Source organism: Ixodes scapularis, unplaced genomic scaffold, assembly GCF_016920785.2.
Source record: "Ixodes scapularis isolate PalLabHiFi unplaced genomic scaffold, ASM1692078v2 PGA_scaffold1__304_contigs__length_218370807, whole genome shotgun sequence".
Classification (NCBI taxonomy): Eukaryota; Metazoa; Arthropoda; class Arachnida; order Ixodida; family Ixodidae; genus Ixodes; species Ixodes scapularis.
This window is the reverse complement of record NW_024609846.1, coordinates 74297947-74320094: the sequence shown is the minus strand read 5'-3', so window position 1 is coordinate 74320094 and position 22148 is coordinate 74297947. Positions and strand designations below refer to the sequence as shown.

Sequence of the window (22148 nt, the reverse complement as noted above, 5' to 3'; positions counted from 1 at the left end):
ACGTGACTTCTGCGAACTCTCTCCTACTCTATATTTCTTCTTCCTCTCAGTTTCGCTTTCCGTTTCCAACTGTTACGTTTGGGTAGTCTTCTGATACCATATAAATCGCCTGGCAAAAAAAATAAAAAAAATTTTAGGGGGTGTAAGTGTCCCTTTAAGCAGATAATTATCAATCGTTTCTTTTTATTTGGGAAGTCGAATTATTTTAGGAGCTCGAAAGGAGCTAGAATACCTTCAGTAGTATAAAGGAAAGTATACAGAAGTAACTGAAATAAAAAATAGAGGTAATAGGGAAGACTCTCAACAGCAGTGTAAACCTTGAATTGAACGGAGAAGTATTGAAGCTCAACGTCCTTAATGGCACCGTCACAAAGAGGTCAAATTCCCCATTCTCAGAAAAAAGACACTTTAAAATTTATTAGATGTAAAATTTTGTCATTCGGAGCATTTTTCATGTAACGTTGGGAAGAGGGTATAATAAACTATAGTTTTTGCTAAGAACGTAGCAGAATTTCACATCAAAAACACAAGATTAAGGACAAATTACATATCTGCCAAACTTTTATAAACAAATTTTTCTTCGAAAGTGCCAATCGGGTTATGTTTACGAATCACATCATTCAAATACGACAGCGACAAAGATGGTGCTTTATATACACACACATATATATATATATATATTTGACTGGAGTTTTATGGCATAAGTGTATTCAAGTTTTCTTATTTTACTTTTTGTGCTTGCTGGTGTGGCGGTTTTACATACACTAGATAACAACAAAAGCAAGTCAGACCCCATATAGTCTCTTAAGTTTCTGATGATGGGTGCTTAAGGGAGATGACTCGGGCCAAAACAAAGTTTACAGATAATATTTAAAAAAAAATGTTTTGTTTTTGGCGCGAGCAGCCTACGTTCGTGCGGTCCCACGTTGCCTATTTTATGTTGTCTCTTCGCCTGCGTTACAGCTTGCGTTCCCGCCGGTTGGTGGATGTTAGTGACGGTGATTGACTGCCAGTATATGGCTCGAATCCCCTCATGGTCTACGAAGCAGTTTGGCGCCATGTGGCATGGCTGAAGATGGTAGCTTCCCTCCGACAATAATCAGAACCTCCGACATTAATCTAAGGGTTCGTGAACCCTTAGATTAAGCTACCATCTATAGTCGAAGTTGCAGCCATAGGGCTGCAACTTCGACGCCAGCCTCCCAAGTATCCGTAACATCATCGACGACGTTGTCCTGGAGGGGCTCGGGAAGCTACTTCCCCCCGCCAGTCTCCCAGATTCCATTTTGATTGCCGAGGTTCTTCGGTAAGAAGTTCAACGGGAATTTGAACCGGAGACTTCTTCGAGCAAAGCGGCATCTGATGAACCGGAGCGACCAACGCCGCAATGGCACGACGACCGCCCCCGGCTGCTCGTTAGTGTCCGACGCCAACTCGGCGTGACACATCAACGCCTGTATTCCCGACGTCATAAGGAACCGCTGCAGGTCCGCGCTGAACAGGGTGTACCGAGGAAGACGGACGTGTGGCGAACGGCCGCCGGACGACCACCTTGCTAGCACCTGGTGAGGCCGACCGCGTCTACCGGAGGTTCACGTACCGACAAATGAACCTGCGACGGTTGGCGCCGAATGACCCTCATCACGTCTCGGGGTGCGGCCACTGGACATTGCGGAGTATCGTCGGCAGTCCCCGGTGCAGACACTAGAGAGTTTTAGCAGATCGTTTTTTCGCCCCCATAACAACACCCGATAACGATACAATGCATGACCGAGGCCGCCGGAGCGGAGAGGAGGTATCGCTTTCGGGGCGAAAAAACGATCTGCTAAAACTCTTATTACTCTGAAGCTCCGGATCCCCATTACCTCGACGAGCGCTTTAGACCGTCTTACTTTCTCGCCGAGACAGGCTGTCGCCTCTGTCTTGCCCGGAAAACTAAGTGCGGCAACGCCTGGAGGTGGCGTTGCCAAAAGCGGATGAAGTAAAAAGCCTCTAAGAACGCTGGAGAGCTCATATTCTAACGACGGCGCATCTGCGAAAATTAAAAAAAATAATAAATAAATAAAAAAAGATGTCAATCTGCTTGCATCTATTGAGCCTAAGGCTGTAAGATATGTTTTAATTAAGCATGACCACAATTTCTCTCCTTCATCAGCTTTGTCATCTCTAGGGCTTGAACCACTGTGTTGGAGGCGAAAGATAGATTGTCTCAAACTTTTCCACAGAATTGTCAAAGAAGACTGCGTCATCGAACGAACTAAATACATTTCATTTTCGACGACTACGCGTACCAGATGATCTCATCTATAAAATGTTCCTTTTCAGTGTCATATAATTTATTTTAAATAACATCTTTCCCGAAAACTATTGATGATTAGAACAAAATTGACGGACAAATAGGTACTCTCTGGAGTGTTGATTTTATTACCGCAATTAACAATCTTCTTCCACTTAATGTATGTCTTTTTCAATTAATCATTTTCAAGGGCATTTTGATTTTCTATGTTGTTTTGTTCGTGTATCTGTATTTCCCATTCCTGCAGTGACCTCACCAGATGTCGCTTTATGTATAAATACATATATAAATAAATAAATAAATATATAATAGCAATATAAGATACAAGGAAGTGCTACTAAACGGACGTCGCGAATTCGAGGCTGTTAAATTTAATGACGGTACATTCACGCAACTGATAATCAGACAATAGGTACTTTGAGCAAACCGTTGCCGTATTCTGCGTACCACACAGCCGGACCCTTTGATGCATGTTTTAAGCATGTGCCCGGGTGATGCCGTGGCCGCGGGGCGCGCACGTAATAGAATATTTGAAAGGCTCTGGTAGTGCGGTACGCGGAACACGGTAACGGTTTTCTAAAAGTCCCCAACATCGGCTTTCTTCATTTTTGTTTGCTTCTCCTTTCAATGCTCAAAGCAAAAAAAAGCAAATTGGGTTCATGCCCCGATATATTATACTACTCATTAGGAGAAAAAGTACTAAGGCTTCTAATTAGTAATATATCGAATTCACACATAACTCTCGCATCGTAACCGTAAACAATGTTTTATTAGTGAATAAATGTGCGTTACTTATAACATTTAAGATACTTTTTATACGCATTGCACTAACATGATTCCAGTAAGTGATCCTCCTTTTGTACGAGTGGGTTTTCTCTGTCCACTAGAACAACATAATTATAGAGAGGCTCGCAGATTCCACAGTAGCAATATCCAATCTTAAAGATATCAAGATGGTCATGTCGACGATACTGCCACTGGAAGAAAGAATACCAATCCAAAATCAACGGTCGTATCAAACAAAGCAAACATCTAACACACATGCTAACACAAAGTAATAATATAATTAAAGCAAGCATTTGACGTAAATAAGCAAATTGGGTTAAAAGAACGGACAAACACATGAGCTGCGATTTTGTAAATCAAATTCGTAAACAAAGAGGGGTGCCAAAATTTTGAGAACCGAATACTTGAGAATATGACTTGGAGCCAGCGGTAAAATACGATAAGCGAGTGTAAGACACAAGGTGTTTGCAAAAATAGCATGAGCAATATTTAAGAAGTATGCACCTGGCACTAAAGCCGCGATAACAAAGGCGCTCGTTCGGTGCCACATGCTGTATTTTTCGGTGTATAAATCCGATTATTTTTGCCTTAAATTTCGATCGGTCCATGTTAGTTAAGAGCGCAACTCATTTGAGTTTTTTTTTTCGTATAAAGTAAGTACAGACTATATCTATGGTACCTAGAACGCGTCTCTGACCAGAGTGTTCACCTTGTTTTAAAAAGGCGTTCAACGATCTTCGCCTGATGACGTCATAGAACTATCATGTTTTCGCTGGCCGCAATCCTGGCGGAGTCACAGCAGCGGTGGTGGATGTTTTAGAGGTCTGTTTTGCTACGGTCGCTCTCCAAGCTGACAGTTCACGGAAGCTTCGGCAGCCAGGAGTTTGGACACCTCGACGACAGCAACACTCGCGTTTGCTCATGATTTTTGCCGAAACTTCTACGACCAACTTCCACGATCGCGACATCCAACAACATGAACTGTGTGCCTGTGTTCGTCCCTTATGTCTTTTATTCTTTCTGTGTTTTCAGCATGACGCTCCGGCTTTTTTTCTGTCATTTGTTGCCACTTACGGACTCCTCTCGTTGCATGGGCGCAATGAGGCAAAATAACACCAGCCAGAGGCGCGCTCCAGGCACCGTACTATGACAGTACAATTTTTCATGGGCGGTTATATTTCTCGGTTTTTATAAGAAAGTTTGTTATTCGATATAAATTTCTCTTACAATACTAATATTTGGGCTTAAATTGGTTTCTGATTTAGTGAAATTAAGGGTACGAGTAGTTTTTCCGAAACAGTGGCACGAAGGAAAGTCTATACCGTAATATCCCGAAAAATAGCCCATCTAAAGTCCAAGGCACATCGGCTAAAAATAAGGGGTTGGCTAACCGTCAGTGTGAGATCAAAGAAAGTTGGAAAAAAAATTTAGAGATTGTGTGACTTTCCCAGTTAGTAATGTTCGCTTATCTACCGCCATCATTAAGTAACACCATTTCTATCAAGGTCACCATTGGCCAAGGTCCTGCAATTACTATGAATTAGCTATACTTCGGTGTTTTTGAAAGCACAATAGCAAATTGTGCCATAAATAGGGGTGGATTGTCTTTCGGGGGTGGGGCATCTCTCAGGAAATTACGGTATAGAAAGTAATAGTAGATAATGGAATAATAGTTGACAACCATATATTTCTGCATAGAGGATAGTCGTAGGCGTAACCTTTTTTAAGCTCTCGGAAAAAGTAAGCCTATACTATTTTCGTCGACACTGTCATTGTAGATACCGCACTGCAATCCATACTCGTATGTAAAACACACTTTGCAGAAACAATACCAAACTACGAAATCGTTCTAAAATATATGATATAGAGTGAAGAAATTCGTCTGTGCAGGGCAAGATATATTATTACATCATAGTTATTGAAAGAGTGGAAACGGCAAGGCGCGCCTCGAACCCGCAGCCTCCAGTACGTGCTTAACGCCTTCCGTCGTGCTTGGCTGCGCGCGCGCTCAGGATGCACCAGATGCCGAAGAGTTGTCGAATGTGGGAAGCTCGTGCTGGAGGTGGCAGAGCTGAACAACTTCCCTCGCGCTCTCACCTTGTAAATGTCTTTATTTCACGTTAGGAGTTCCAAGTTTATTCATCACAAACCACGTTACAAAAATCGTGGTGAATGCGTCCGTCAAACTCTTCCAGTGGGTGTGCATTCTTCAGGGGAGTGCGCTCGCGCGGCAAATGGGACTTTTATTAAGTGAGACCAATTGTTTCAGAATCGTGTCTGGAATAGTTTATTTGCATGTGAACCTAGTATACTTACGAGGCAAAGAGTATCCCTTGCTCGGCGCTCAGTAGTGCCGTCGCCACATTCCGCTTGGCAGTGTGTCGCTACTTTCAGCTGAAAGTCATATGTTGGTTCAAGGATGAGTAAGAATAAGCCAAAATAGCATACACTTTACTATAGGTAAAAGTCTCATAAATTTGAAGACTGCTGATATTTTGTTGACTTGTTATTCATTATTATGACCACAAAACCAATTAGATGTAATAAACGAAAGTGTGCAGGTGTGGTGGTAAGGAAACATCATAATCTCAACTCTGAGACATGGAGGAAATAAAATACACAAGACGTCTTGTTGGGGATTTTATTTCCTCCATGTCTCAGGGTTTATATTATGAAATTAAATGTGACTATATTGAGAATATATACTTACGCGTGAACAAAAAACTCAACGGTTTTAAGATCTGGGCTAAAGCAAAAACGCTATAATTACGTAATCACCTAAATATTAGCTATTCCAGCGTAGTTTTGTATGCCTAATGTATGCAAAGCTGTGCTGGTGTAAACAAGCGCCCTGATTTGTAAAAATATATTTATTTCCTGTTTATGAGACCTTTGGAGCAAGGCTGTACTGCTTCAATTACATTTTGTTTAGTGTCGCATGAAACGGTCACCAGTTTGCATTAGTACATTAAAATTAAGTTTAAGTCATTACTTCACTTTGTTTTCTATTTCGTACATCATATTTGAACACCTCAGATTGAAACCCAAACAAAATAAATAGTTACGTAATAAACAGAAGCCTAAAAGAGTAATTTGTTACGTTTTGATTGATGAAAACATCCGTTCCGTTGCATCCTTTGGTTGTGTTGTGAGGGGGAACTATGTATTTAGCTGAAAGGTAAGAACTAAAATTAAAACATGAAATTTTAAAAACATTTTAGGGTAATGTTTGTTGTTCTAAATATTTTATCATGCACGAAACTCAGAAATCACAACACGGTCTGGAAGAAATTTAAAGGCCAGTTCAGACATTTGTGTTGTGTGCGTTTCCCAGGACTGCAACCCCTCAGAAATTGCTAGAGCAGCTTCTCTCGGCAAATTCGTTTGCATGCCACCAATCACTGATCTAGCGAAGGAGGAATTTATTAACTGTTAGGAAAGAGGACGACATAGCGCCAGCGGCGCGCTCAAGGTCCGGCTGCTGAGCGCCCGTTCGATTCGATTCGGACTGACTTCGCCTGGCTGCCCTGCGGCACTGATCATCATGTACAATCCCCCAATCATCTCATTCAACCTGCACATATTCGCCTCACAGGTTGGTGGACGTTACTTTGTATTTCTCTTTCATGGACCTCCGAAGTAATCACTGGCCAATTCTTGTCGCCAGTGACGACAAGCCCAAAACCGCATTCATTACTTGCACTAGCGCCACGTCGTCTTCTTTCCTAACAATATATATACGTATTGCAACATCGCAAAAATCAATTGTTGTTTTATTTATATTTCTTGGCGCCGAAAGGTGGTGATCAAAACTTCTCAGGTGGTGGAATAGGCTGATGTGGAGGACCCACATAGGCGATAAATTTCTTGCACTATAGAAACCTATACGAGCAGCATGCGAAAAAAAATTAGACGTTTACAAATTTCTGTAACGCGAAATTAGAGCACAGCTCTTGAGGAGGAGGAGAGGTGGGTACGGAGAGGAAGGTATGCCCTACCCCTGCTCCGTACCCTTTCCTCCTACCCTCCTCGTCCCCTCCTCCTCTCTCCTTTTCTTCTCCTCTTGCTCTCCCCTCATCCTCCTCTCCTTCTCATCCTCTCTTCTCTTCCTTTCTTCTCTTTTCTTCCTCCTCTCCTCATACTCTTTTCCTCCTCCTCCTCCATTCCCTATCCTCCTCTGCCTCCATACCTTCCCCTCCTTCCCAAAGTTTCCCCACTAAATTCAGCTGAAATATTGACGCGACTTGATTTCAACAACAATTTAGTTCCCCTGCTAAATTTAGCGGGGAAAGTGACGTCACAAGACTTGGAGCCACGACGCCTATGAACTAATTCAGTTTATTCGCTAAATGTAGCGGGAAAATTGAAGTCACGTGACCTCAACAGCAATTCAATTCCCCGCTAAATCTAGCGGGGAATTCAATTTCTGTTGAGGTCACGTGAAGTGAATTCCCCGCTAATTTTCGCGGGGAATTCAAATGGTGTTGAGGTCACCTGACGTCAATTGTTCCGCTAAATTTAGAGCGGTTACGCCGACGCCGACGCCAACGCCGACGCCGCGAAACACGGAAACGGGCGCCTAAGAGCTGCTCTCTAAAGGGGTGTCCAAACAGGACACTACAAAACGCACGACTCCGACAAATAGTGAATATTGAAGCGGACGCGCCCGCTTCAAGCCTGCTTCAATTTTCACGATTTGTCGGAGTCGTGCGTTTTGTAGTGCCCTGTTTGGACACCCCTTAAGAAGTTATGTGATGCAGTATTTACGCTAACCATGTCGAGCAGTGTGCGTCTTTTAATCAGTGACCGATTAGGGGAGGGCAGCGTAGGCTTTGCGATTCTCTATTTTGTTGTCAGTAAGCATAAATAGCACGTGGCTATTACAGCAATCACTGCTTTGTGACTGTGTATAATTTGACTAAACAATGACAACCTACCTGCCTGAACCTGCCTGAAGTCTAACCACGAATCCTCGGGTATTTTTAGAGGTTCTCTGAAGATCCTTTTTTGGCCGCATAAATGGGCGAATCTTTTTTAGTGCAGTCATATTTTATCACCTAAATTTCCCAAACGGTTCTTGTTGATCGTATAATTGTATGTGACGTTACTCCTTGATTTTTTTATTTATTGTTATTGCGCACTTTTTAAATAATTCTAAGCTATCAGTTTGATATAAGCGAGGCATAAATCAAGGCGGTAAAGCTATACTACTTCTATTTGGTTTCCAATATTAACCTATATACAAAATTGGTAAGAAAATTTTGTGAGTGTACTGCGTTCTCTAAATCATTTGATAATACTTTAAAGGTCGATACATGTAAAAAGAGCTATTATACAAACCCTGATGTAGTTGATCGCATTACTTGCACATCTCTAACCTCTATTATTTTCTAGGAAGACTAAGTTCTTTGTTAATCATATTTCTTACGTTAAAGCTACTGTTTTGATTTTGAAATAGCTGCACTGGTCATAGATTTGAGTACTTGACGTCCAGGTACGATATGCCATCTACATAACATATAAAAATTATAGCATCGTATGGATGGCAGTTCTGCGCAGTTGGGTGAAAAGAGGGAGGAAGTTTTGAAATGGCATCAGGGTTACAAATATTTAATAAATCCAAGTCTTATTCGTAACTGAATAACTTTCTTTTTGCGTGAAAATAATTAGCATCACAGGAAAAAGTATACGGTAATATGTCTACATAAACTTATGTTAATACTTGCCTAGTTTAACACATTTCCCAGCGCAGCAGTTACCAATTTCATCCACAAGCGTGGTAGGTTTTGTGCCAAAGAGAGACCAGAACGTGAATCCTGGAGTTGAAGTCCGTAACTATAAAGGAAATTATAGCCCTTTAGAGTTTAACTCGATAGTATTGCGTTTTGTCACTATCATCAAATTGTCAGTGATCCATAAGATTGATTTGGACGTATGTCTCATGTTTATGTTACGGGACACAATACAAAATATTCTTAAGCAAATCGAACAACACTGGCGGCCGTCGTATTTTGGGCATGCATTCCTGCGTGAAGCGTGTCGTTAGATCCGACTTCATGCCAAGTGCTGAATCGTCGCTCTTTATCTATACATTGGGTTCCAGGTACTCGCCGAACGCTGACACAGCACTTGTGTGTAATTCATGCTCGAAGTGCGTGTCCTAAATATGGCAGTCTCGGATAAATAATCAACGCAGCAGCTATTGAAGGGCGCGCACTTTGGAGGTGGCACTGTTCTATAGTTGGTGACAGGTTAAGAGTTTAGGGAAGGCTCCTCTTACCTCTTTCTACTTTAGCAGAACGAACGCTGGAGAGGAGGCGGCCTTCCCCTCCAGCGTTCGCTGCGCTCAAGTGGATGGGGGTGGGAATATCTTTATTTTAACTCTTAACCTGTCATATACTATAGTAGTCAAAATACAAGTCAGGAAAGTATTTATTCAAGACTTCATGAAAAGTATATATGTTCTTTTTTAGCTCTTACTGAAGCAGCTACATTTCTATTTTCATGCGCAATCGGTTTTAGGAAATATTGCGCGAACACTTTATTGTTTGCGTTTGAAACGTGCTCTGCTCGATCCACGAAGCAATCTTCATGGTTGTTAAGAGGTCTGAAAAATAAAACAAACAAAACTGGCAACCAAAGTAATTGTTGTCTTTAATTTGGTGGATGAACTCACCTGGCGGGCCCTAATGTTGTCAACATTGTAAAATATAGTTTACCATGTTTTTTTCGCTAACAATTACAATGCACGTTAAGAAATTGTGTTCAAGAGTTCAACATAAAAATGCCACCTGTTTCAATTTTTGATTGCTCATGTGACGCGACACAAAAGGTGCATGAGCCCACTATTGATTTGCGTTTTACTGCCAGCAGATTGCGTGCTTTAACATATGATTCGTACTCCTGCGGAAAATATAGAGTAAAACACCCGGTACGGGCTTTTTCTGTCTGGTCTCTACAGGCTCTATCTCTCAACTTGCCAAATAGTCCAAAGTATGGGGCCTTAACTTCACATTCCATTCCTAGATTGGACCACGGTTTCTCCAAAAAGGGGCAGGCACGGCAAAGAAGCACGAAGGATTGTTCCCGCTCATATTGTCAGTGATAGCGCATATACTTATAAATTCAACATTCCAAGTGTTTACACTCTGGTTACACTTCAGAGACTCTAGCTGCATCAGGTTTGACTTAACGACCATGTTAGATATGGTAGCGTTGCTAGCATAGCTGCTAAGTTACACACTTCGTAAAGAAGCGAATTTAAAACTACTGTCATTTAATAAAGAAAGAAAACGAAAAGCAGTTAAAGGCAATTCTCTTTATTTTCCGGTGGAAAAGTTTCAAAGCAATCGCGGCCAGAACGAAGCCCCGCAAACATACCATTCACTTCTGTGTAAAATCATTTTTTAACTGCGAACATAGCAAACTCAATGGATGTGGATGTAGGTGCTAGCAGGAGTAGTACCTGGCTCAAAACAATTATTAACTAGCGGAGCGCCCAACGTTAGTTAGTACCCGTTCTACTACAAGATTAATGTGAACCTTTTGGTCAACGGCCTGTTTGAATTGAGTTATATGTTGTTTTTTCTCGCACGGCTGTAAATTGTCTCTAAGAATATTTAGAAGTGTCTTACATTTTTTTTTTCAATATTGCCACGTACGTGAGCGAGAATGAAACTACTCTATACTTACAGAAGATTCGCGTTTACACTTACCCCGAATGTAAAAGATAAGGAGGCCAACACGACCCTGCCGAGTGAGTCTAGCCGTAGTGCGTAAGGAGGCCAACACGGCCCTGCCGAGTTAGTCTCACCGTAGTGCGACCCTCCAACCTTCTAGGACCTTATGTTCGAGATACCAAGTGTAGTTAATAGGAAGCCCGCATCGCCTTGCCGACTCTTCCGATGACGAGACACGCAGTCCGCCCTCTCACAACTCAGCTGTCACGCCGACTCCTCGCCGCCCGCTGCTGCTGTGTTCGACCCTCGCTGCTGCGCTATCGACGCTCATTTACTGTTCTTTTTTTTTGGCACAAGTTTGCCGATTAAACCATTGTTCTCAGTTTTAGGGTGGTCGATCCGTTTCTATATGCGACAACTCGGTAAATATTCATAACATTCTGGAATTACTTACGTCTATCTGCTCACTATATATCCGGCGCGAGTAAGCCTAACATTTTACGTTGCTATCAATTTTATCAGATATTTGTTATTTTACTTCCCTTTTATTGGTTATGACATACACCTGCTGAAACTTCTTGTCTTGGGGTTTAAATTACGATGCAGTCATAAAACGGTTCTGTTCAATCAGGTGCAATTTAACTGCCGAAATTTATGCTTATTCAGCTCCTGCGTTTCACGGAGCTCATGGAGGATGCGGAGCGATGTGAACAGAGCGCAGAAATGATGAGCCATCTGAACAAAGAAAGCGAGGACGGTGACACAAAACACCGCCTGAGAAAGTGTTAAATCTTTGTATGACACAAAGGCGTGGTCTATCCGGGTAAAACGGTAGTGATCGAAATATTTGTTTGCAAAGAACCATTGTGCGGTATCGTCTTCTGTAATTGATTTTCCAAGATTGGGGATGCATAGTTATGTAAATACATAGTAAGGCTAAGAAGCCACCTGGGACCCTTATCTACACGACGTGACCAAGCGGGACCAGTGATCAGGAAATCACCGCCTATTTCGATTCGCCAGCGGCGCGGAGCTGGCCAATCGCAGCAAGTGGTGATGTCCAGGTCCCTTAGTCCCGCTTGGTCGTGCTTGGTCCCGCCGTAGAGACTAGGGCTTTTTAAGATGTTCCAATATACATTGATACTTGAGTGCCTCATGTTCGCCTATTAAAATTGTAAACTTATGATTGGAATTAACATATCTATCTGGATGATGTTCTCAACTTAACGTCATACCTTTTGTACCCCACCTTGGTGATACACGTCTTGGAACGAGGAAGTTATTAAACAAAAGGTCACCGAACCTGAGTGTTGAGTGTCCTACGCGCTGGAAGGCCGAATATTTACCTTCCAGAACTTTGGTGACACATCATATATTTTGCGCAGCGAAAAAGGCCATTGAGAGAACAGCTCCAAAAACGTGCCTATTCATAATCCACAACTTTTAATTGTACCCCCAGTAACAACGTTATTCGAACATTTATGAGTATCTGAACAATAACAATGCAGGGCAACATTCACAGTCTTTTTCTACCCGAGGTAGATACAACATCTACGATTTATAAATTTGAACAAAAGAAAGCGAGAATTCACTGCTCGTAACAAAATTGGGTTGATTCAGTGATGGGAGACTACTTTTATAAGTCAGATCAAATAAAGGGAAGCCTGGAACATTATGAAGGCTAGAAGACTGAGTGTTTTAGGTTTGTTGCATTTAGCGTTAAATGCATAGCCGTGGATTTATTTTGTGCACTTTTTTGCGAGTTGGTCTAATGAGGTTTTTTTCTAGGCTCTTACCAGGACTTTCGTATTCTTACTGTTATTAATTCTAAGAATTGGTGTCATTTGGCATGAATATTGCAGTTGCAGACACTTCACGATTTCATTGATTTGGACAAGACTTCTAGTCGGATGTTGGAAAACAATATTATGTTGATAAGATCGAGCATCGCAGCGACACCGGGCGCTGCTTTTAAGTCAGTTCCGTCGTGCGCACGTAGTAATTATCTTAGCCATACATCCATACGCGTTGGAAAACGCTACTTGTCACAACAACACATTTCCGATATTGTTAGTGTTTATCGGAGGCTGTCACTAGAAAGAAGATTAAAAAAAGATGTCTTCAAGATTCTAAGCTTATGTTGTCATGCTAGCCCTTGTATATCCCAATATATTTTTTTTTCTCGCTTCTATGGGTCGGAAGCCCTTAGTCCAAAGCATGCTATCACTGTTCCAGTTAAGCTCAACATTGGGTTTTTGAACAGTTAATTTTGGTCTTAAAGGAATGAATGAGCAAGGTTGAACGCGTTCCGCCTAAACAAAATAACCAACTATTACTCAAGAGTTTCTTATGCATATAAACATATGTTCAACTGAAGAAATCAAGAGAACAATTGTGGAGCGCTGAAAAACAGATACCATTTTAGACTCCCAAAATCTCCTTACGAAGCGGTTTTTCAATAAGCATCCATTCAAAAAAATAGACAGGCCATGTTATAATGGCATTATTGGGCTCAACAGATACTTCAGTTAGGAAAATTCTAAAAAAAAGTCTTACCGCGCACATTGTTCCGTTAGCTAGCATTTTACTTGAAGTGCCGTTGCACTTGATGGTGCAATCCTTATCGACGCTGAACTAAAAGGGAAAAAAATACAATCTGTGTTTAGAATTGTTTCAACATTGCAGAACCTGTGAAAGCAAACAAGTGATTATGTGTCCTATACTAAACTAAATATACAGCAAGGTGCTTCTAAACGTTACCGCCTTTACTTGCTTGATTTCTTTCAAAGTCATTTTTTTTAGCTCTAAGCATACTTCAAACTTCAAAAAAGATACAACACCTGATTCGTGAATATTTTCTCCCAAAACTTGGTGTTACGTGTTACGTTCAAAACAATTTTAAGCCGTGTTTCAAATAGAATACACACACTACCGATTAATACTATCGTAATTTTCGCTGACACTAAAAATGAAAATAACCATGTAGGCATACCTTATTTTTGCTCGTATTAGACCATTAATTGTTTTATCCAAATCGAATTAACTATCATGTTCGCCAATCTCGTAGAAGCAACGCCAACGGTCGTCACTCTTATGCTGAGAAACAGGAATGTTTAATTTTGCCGGCCAATAACAGCCGTGTCATGATCGAGTGATATAATTATTATGCTTAAGAGCACAGGACTTCATGATATATATTGCAGTTTCAAAGAAAGGCCCACCGGGTAACTGGCCAAGGCGGAAGAATGCTCACCGGGAAGTCGGCAAGTGTGAAAGAAAATTCAACGCGTTCCCACAGCCACACAGTCGCTTCAGCAGAAACCCCGAATGTCAGTTAGTTAAAGGATAGTCATATATAGCTCCGGTTAAATGGTGATATTTTTTCGTGCATCTCACATCGGATTGTAAGGAAACCTCAGAATTTAATACAAGCCTCAACCGCTTCCAAAAGGGCCGGAAATGGTGTCAAGTTTACCCCAAAGAAATGTATAATGCAATTCCGGAGGTGCTCTGTCATCCTTTTTGTCTTCTCTCTGGTGGTTCTCCTCGATTGATTTACACTAATCTGCACCAACGGTTTTATTTGCCGCTGCTTGATTTTGGTGCCTGCACTTGAATATCCTCCAGACGTGTTGTTGGCCAGCCCTGGCCGCAGGGGTTGTTAAATCAGGTCTGGCAACATTCGTAGCTCTTAGGGATTTTCGAACAATTATGTTTTGGTCTTGAAGGGGGACCCAAACGATTTGGGTCCCCCGAGCAGCGTGGGGCGTAACACTGCGCAAGCGTTGAAGTTATGGGCATGCGCAGTGCAACACCGCAAATTCTTTCTGGGGCCCAAAGCCGTCGGGGCCCCACATTTTTAAACTCAAAATTCTTTGTGCTGACCGCATTGTTTAAACAGACTTCAAGCATATTTCACACTGCCAATAGAAGCTCAGGTTTTCGTTAGTGCACTGCTGTCAATGTGCCCTGTATAGAATCTTCTGTAGGAGCTGGATTGACACAACCAGTACAGACAGCAGTAGGATTCGAACTGCGTTTATGCGCCCGTGCCGTGCGAGCCTTGCCTTTTCTTTATTTTCTTTATAGATCGGTCTGTACTGACCGTAAGGGTCGCTTTAGTTCGATCTGTGCACGACACTCGGATGGTTGCAAATACTTACAATTCGTTTTATCTGACTTGCTAAAGCAGAAATACGAGTTCAGGCTAGTTAATGTAGATGATTAAAGTCTGATACTAGGACCCACCGGGCATCGTCCCTGTGTGTTGTGGCTTAAGGTGAGTGGTGGTCTGTAGTTCGAGCGGCCGTACCTTGCTTTTTCGCAGACACATCTCATCACTAATCAATTGCCTCAATATTTCTTACGTCCGCGCGTACTACAATCGAGGATTTGCAAAGCGCCTGTGCCAGAAATCGTATAAATTACTATAATCGCTACACTGCTCTCCTATTCAGTTTGCTGCTTGGTGACTCTGGCGCTACTTTTATGTTGTTGGCGTGGTTTTTTCTCTCGCACTGACCAAAAACGTAGTATAAGGATCACACTCACACGTATGCAACGAAAATTATATTTAGCCTACAAACTAAATTTAATCGCAAAAAGAATTGGCTCATAATTATCAATGCGCAAAACCAAACATAATAGAAGGTTGTGTTTACAAAGACAAAATGTGTCTAGAAAAACCATCAGTGAGGAGGGTCAAACTCCGAGAGCCCCAGACGACGCCTAATGTCATACAGCGGCGGCGAAACAAGGGAGATGGCACGACGAATGCTTAGACTTGATTTTATAGTTAAGATACTTTGCTACAAACCAAAAACATAAATAAAGGCAACAACCGAGCAATGAAATCTTCGGTACTTGGGACGATACCGGACGTTATGGTTCACCTGTAGTCATCTAGCGGTTCCTATAAGTGCTAACGGAAGATGTCACCATTTCTTGGAATTTGAGTAACAGTTCAGCAGCACATACTTTTGTACTTTATGCTCCGAATGACCTTAATGACGGCAAGCTCGAGCAGCCACAGAATGCTGCTTTCTGTAGTGTATCTGTCTAGGTTCTACTTCTTAACCATGTCACTCACACTGAATTAGTGAGAAGCAGCAAGCATAATATTTCCGTGGTCCTCAGTCACCAGCTTGGAAGCAGTTTACTTTATAGGTCAAGGGAGACAGCTAGGACATATGGGATGTATTTCTTGACGTTCGATCTCGAAGTCCATGTTGAAAACTTTTAATGGCAGAGCATTTTGTTGCATCCACCAAAGTTTGAAGGGATTTTTGTTATGATCAGCTTTATTCTTGAGAGCCTGTAACGGGTATAATGTCTGTGGAGTGTCTTTCATGCTCAAACGCTGGTTTCGAATAGCAGTCTTACTTTAGTGGGTATAACAATGAATGATGTTTCGCCTATTTTATGAAACAAGAATAGGCGTAAAAAAAACGGCTGCTTGATTGGTACCGTCCTGTGTTGTGTGAAATATATTATACAAGCCACTATCATACGCGTGCAAAAGTTCGAAACGGCATTAAACTCACTCCGGGATAAACGAGCAGCTTCGTCCGTAGGCATTCCTCTGTTAGAAGGAAAAAGGAGGAAGAACATAATTTTTTTAACCCTGCATATATTTAGTATGTGTTAATAAGCAGAAGGGCAGATTTATGTTTTGTTATATTACGTGTACTCTAGGTATAAAAATATATCTGATGACGCATGCTGCTTTACAGAAGAAACTACTTTAATGTTAAAATATTTTTTCTCATAACACTTAAAGTATTTTCGCTCCAATTGGGATTACATAAAATAGTGAAGGCAAAAGAGGACAAACAAAATCTAAAAATACGCGCAAACTGGTAACTTCCATAACTTGTCCGAAAATGTAAAAAAATGAATGACTTTACAATCCCTTGTAACGCCGAATCAGAGCGCAGCTCTTGAGGAGGAGGAGGGAAGGGTACTGAGGGGAGGAGGCGGAAAGTCCCCCGCTATTAACATGGGTGCGGAGCGACGCGTGCTTAACGCAAGTCGCAGAAAATGCACATCTTTGGTGAGAGCATCGCGTGTAAATTTGGCAGAAATTTAGCGGGAAATTTTTTCCTCTAACTTTAGCGGGGAATTTTTTTCCACTAGATTTAGTGGGGAACGTTTTTCTGCTAAATTTAGCGGGGAAATTTTTCCGCTAAATATAGCGGGGAAATTTTTTTTGATAGATTTAGCGGGGACATTTTTTTTGCTAGATTTAGCGGGGAATTTTTTCCGCTAGTGACGTCACATGTGACGTCACTGATGACGTCTTCAGTGGCGGTGACGATGACAATGACGTCGTCACAATGACGTCAAGTGACGTCACTGGTGACGTCATGTGACTGATTTTTCGGCTAGTGACGTCAAGAGTGACGTCACTGATGACGTCATTCTCACTGATGATGACACACGTGACGTCACAGGTGACGTCACTGATGACATCATCAGTGACGACGACGATGACGTCATCATGATGAAGTCACATGACGTCACTGGTGCCCCATGTGACGTCACGTGGGACGTCATCGTTATCGTTACTGATGACGTCATCAGCGACGTCACGTGTCCCATAATGCACCGCGCGGTTACGCCGATTTATACAGAGAACGTTTTTCTTTGTCGTTGACGGGTTAAAAGTTCAGGGGATCTCCTTCCACCCCTTTCCACCTTAGCGAAGCAAACGCTGGAGAGGAGGTCACCTCCACACCCGCGTTTATCCTGTAAAAGTGGAAAGGGGTAGAAGGAGTTCCTTTGAGCTCGGAACCTATCACTGTCTCTTGACGCTAAAGGTGCTGCCTGCATTTTTTTTTTCTCAGTTTGGATTTTATTATGGAAGTGAAACTGAAAGTAACTTGAAAGTAAACATCTTCGACAGAAATCTGTCTGGTTTGGGGAACAATTCGAAAAAAAGAAAACTCAAACCAAAAGTTTAGAAACAACAGTTCCCAACGTTTCGGGGTCGACTTGACTCCTTCTTCAGGGGTGACTAAAAATGGTGACTAAAAACACCGGGGAACATTAACGGGTCCCTCGGGGCCTTACCATCTATTTACGTCCATGGCCTGCGTCACGTTCACAAAACATCACCTCGGTAGAAGAGGAAGGAGAGGTCGAAGCTCGCGCTGTCCCATTCCATTTTCAGTCACCCCTGAAGGAGTCAAGTCGACCCCGAAACGTTGGGAACTGTTGTTTCTAAACTTTCGGTTTGAGTTTTCTTTTTTTCAAACTGAAAGTAGTTCTTGGTTTTATGCAAATATCGTGAGCAGGTTCCTTTTTTTCGGAGTTTAGTTTTAACGAAATTTGGAGAACAGTCTTCAGAGCTTATTTTTATAACACACTGGCCGTTTATTGAATTCTACTTGTACTCGTCACAACAAGTCAAAACTTTGTTTTTCTCTCTGTATTTAGTAGCTTCTCTTCAATTCCCAGCTCTCGCAATATCGCAATTATCGGGTTTTACTTCAGTTAAAAACCAACACTCGAAATTTTGCGTTCATCGGTGTGGACTTTGTATTTGTTCCATATACCCCAATTATTTTATAAAATAATTGATGACCGCACACAAACGCGTCAAAGGGAAAAGTAGAGAACACCACTTGAATCGTTCGTAATGTTTATAAAAATATTGCACTATAGGACACGAAGACATTAAAGCTACCTTATATTCTAGAGCCTGCAATTACTTAAATCATACACGGAAAGTTTTCGTCGCTGATAGGCCCTCATTTTACGTTTCGATTGAGTATAAATATAGCGATATACTCACTGACGGAGTGAAACTAGCAGGGCGTGCCTTCCAAACCCCTGGCCTCCAGCACGCGCTCCATGCCTTCCGCTGTGCTTTGGCTGCACTCGCGCAATCGAGGTGTACAAAAAGCCGAAGCATTGTCAAAGATAGGAATGTCGCGCTGGAGGCCGGGCAACTAAAGCTCCTCCCTGCAGTTCTCACCTGGTCAGTGGCTACAGTCTCAGCTGGGAATCCGAGAGCAACTGGATGATAGAAGAAGTAGAGTCTATATTCCTAGCTTCAGATACTATGAAAACACTGCCTCCTCCTAAATCAAGAACATTTGGTTGCGCTCTACGTATTTTCTGTTGACTTATGCCGTAAACCAGAAGTACGAAAACATTGACGCGTTTTCATAAAATGGAATTGTTGATTAACCTTATCGTCGATCATCTATATTTAGAAAGGAAACTAGAGTTCCAACCCTTAGTGCCGCTATACCCGGCGTTTGACGAGAATAAGGTAAAGTACCCCTACTTTGTTTTTTTATAATTTGTTTGATTTGGCAACTTCTAGAATCACACTAAATGACAAGCCTACCAGCAAGTGTTTTTCATGCTTTTATATTTTTTATTAGAAAACAAACGTAGCCATAGTCCCGACCTAACTTAATGGCTTAATATTCAAGTCATATATGAACTCTTGTTTTTATGAGGGTATAATTACAATCGAGAAAGTGCTCCAACAAAGGAACATATGTATTTTATCCCATTGTCTTTTAAGGACAACGCACTCATAAAACTATTTGAACACAAACATATACTTCGACCTGAGCCTCGGCTGCTCGAAATCTGTGAATAAAAATGTACGCGAACGTAGAAAACTGCATTCACAGATTCCATTAAACGCTTGTCGCTGTAATGTTCATTCCAAAATATTATAGCACTGCGATCTGATAGACGGAAAACCTAGAGCGTTATAAAATTCAACTTTTAAAATTGCAGTACTGAAGGCGTCCGCGACGCGAAATGGGTTCAGCGGACAAAATAGTCCACCAACTCTCTTCATTTGGTTGGATATTGGGCTGTGAATCACCTAGATGCGGAAGCTTACAGCTCAAAAAAAAAAAAACAATTTTTTACTCAAACTTGTTTTTCGTTAGGGCTACATCTTGGCCAAAATGCCAAGATGACCAAGACATTAGGTTGGCAGTTTGTTTTAAAAGCTTCCTCTAAAAACAGATGGCTTCAACTTCATACAAAATTAGGTTACTTCAAACATGCGTTATCGTAATGCCAACATATATGGTATAGGTAGTTGGGTAATTCATATAATGTCACGTACATATATTCTGCCAGTTGTCTTCGCGAATTCAGCCAAATTCATATACCAGAGGTTGCCACCTACTTAGGTAGTCACACCGGAGACAAAAATTATCGCACTGGTTTTTGCGAAACATATATTCATTATAAGAGCTGCAACTTTTCCTAAATGAAGCAAGCAACTAATTGGGACCAACTTATTTTTTTCACAACCGGGTATAGAGCAGTATTATTGAAGCATGTTATGTAACTTTTTTTAAACATGCACCTTCCCATTTTAGGAGCACGCGACATTACGAGGCCCGCAGGTCTATCATACGAAATAGACGCGAATAAATGTTGTACCATCTTAGGGACTTGTATTTATACTACGCCAATGCGGTTGATTCTTAGAGTGTTTGTTTGTGTTTTTGTTTTATACAGACATTGACATATATTTTGCTTGTTTGGGATTTTTGCTGAATTGTTGTACTGTATTCGTAAAGGCAAACATGACATTGCCTGCCTTTGTCTGCTGATAAAGTTTTCTCATTGAACAGGTATACACGTCTCTCACATTCGCTACAGAAATCAGTATTATGATATCACGTGTAGTACTCAAAAATTATGCACTCACGTTTTCTAATACACATTCCATTTTGGCACGTCCCAACTTCAGCGACTTTTTCACGTAATCCAAAAAACTCGGAAGTTTTTTTGTACTGAAAAAGAAAAGACACTTGTAGGGGCAAAAAAACAGGGAGGGCAGGGATTGTATGGAACAGCTTTTAAGCTAAACAATATTATCTGTTGTTTTTTTTTACCGATAATGACGCCACCATACTGGGCAAAGGTTTTGGCAAACGCTCCGGAGCAACACCAAAATAATGAACGCAAAGTGACTTCGGGCACGATTAAACGAATAGGTAAATGCAAACTTTTTAACCTATATGTCACAGAATTATATCGATCATGTTCCCAATATAAATCTTTCTCACAATGCACATTTAAAATGTATTCCATGCTTGCAGTATGTTGATTCAATGAGGAAAACCAGAGCTACTGATGAAAAATTAGGCATCTCTCAGATGTCGTACAAATATTTTCTCAGATTCTCATTTTTCAGGCTGATAGCCAGTGACAAGTCTGCACTATCATTATTCTCATTGCTTAAATATTTTATGGTCTCTCAGGAGATCTCAAGCGGGCGCGTTTTTAGGCATATTGTTCTCTTTCTTTTTTGCGCATCTTTTGTTCCATAATGCCCGGAAGTCTTACCTGCATGCATAGATACAATTTCCGTCATCTACAAGCGAGCCTGGAATACTTAGACGTTTATGCAACGAAAATATCGTAAGGGTGCAGACGAGCTGGTGAATATTAACCATGTTGGATTAACCTAAGACTAGGGTAGAGAGGAAAAATCAAAACGCAGAAGAGACCAAAAATAGACAGGACGACACCTCCTGTCAATTTTTTGTTTCTTCTACGTTTTGATGGTTCCTCTCTAGCCCATTCTCAGGTTAATCCAACATGGTTTACGCAACGCTTTCATCAGGGAGACAGAAGGTCGAGTCTCATACCAAATTACTCAGGAGGAGAGGAGCCCGGCGTTTGATAAATAAAACACGCAGTCAGGCAAGCTAAATTGTTCGTGGAAATAACCATCACATAGTTCCGGATTCGGAAACTTTAGTAAATATTACTTCCTTAAAAAATTCAAAAACTTGATCGACCTTCGTACAAAAATAGTATTACATATTTATGATCTGAATTCACTTGTTTCCCAGTTTAAAAATGTGTACCGGATACTAATGTTGTAGCATTTTATTTCGATGTTCATGTGGTTCTTGTTTTCACAAGAAAATTCGCTAAAGGTAGAGCAGTTGGTCTTGTCATTATCTCATGGTCTCTAGAAATAAAAGCTGCAAATATAACTCCATTTAAGCAAATATATTGAGTAGATTACGCGTCTTAAAAGACTAGTAACACTTGATTTAAACGTAAAACTAAGTTGTTGTTGTTTTAATTGTAGTGGGGCAAAAATATAGCTTTTTTTTAAATTAAAGATATTATTTTTTTATATACTTGACTGTGACCTTGCCATCGACCATCGAAACTTGTAAAGATGTACACATATGAGAAAATAAATAGATGAATAAATAAATGCTGCTAAACCTTTCAACTTAAAATTTTAGAGTTCGCAAGCCCCACCTAGCTAGGATTTTAAAGTACGACAAATATACTCTATTTTAGCATAAGTCAGCGCGCAGTCAAATGCTGAATGGCGTACAAACGCCAACACATTTATTAAAACACAAAGGAACAGC

General features: G+C 41.2%; 1 protein-coding gene across 2 annotated transcripts in view; it reads right to left on the bottom strand.

Annotated features, from left to right (window-relative positions):
• Window positions 1–3046: 3046 nt before the first annotated feature.
• The window catches only part of LOC121835950, a 34980-nt gene continuing 15878 nt past the window's right edge, over window positions 3047–22148 (bottom strand). Inside the window, exons 7-13 of one of the 2 annotated variants that reach the window (XM_042290530.1) lie at window positions 20456–20540; window positions 16305–16342; window positions 13318–13395; window positions 8809–8917; window positions 6183–6253; window positions 5399–5476; window positions 3047–3273 (exon numbers count right to left, since the gene is read on the bottom strand). In XM_042290530.1, the coding sequence (XP_042146464.1) occupies window positions 3124–3273; window positions 5399–5476; window positions 6183–6253; window positions 8809–8917; window positions 13318–13395; window positions 16305–16342; window positions 20456–20540 (609 nt within the window). In that variant the 3' untranslated portion in view covers window positions 3047–3123. The remainder of the gene's footprint in view (window positions 3274–5398; window positions 5477–6182; window positions 6254–8808; window positions 8918–13317; window positions 13396–16304; window positions 16343–20455; window positions 20541–22148) is intronic. The other variant, XM_042290531.1, reaches the window with a different exon arrangement.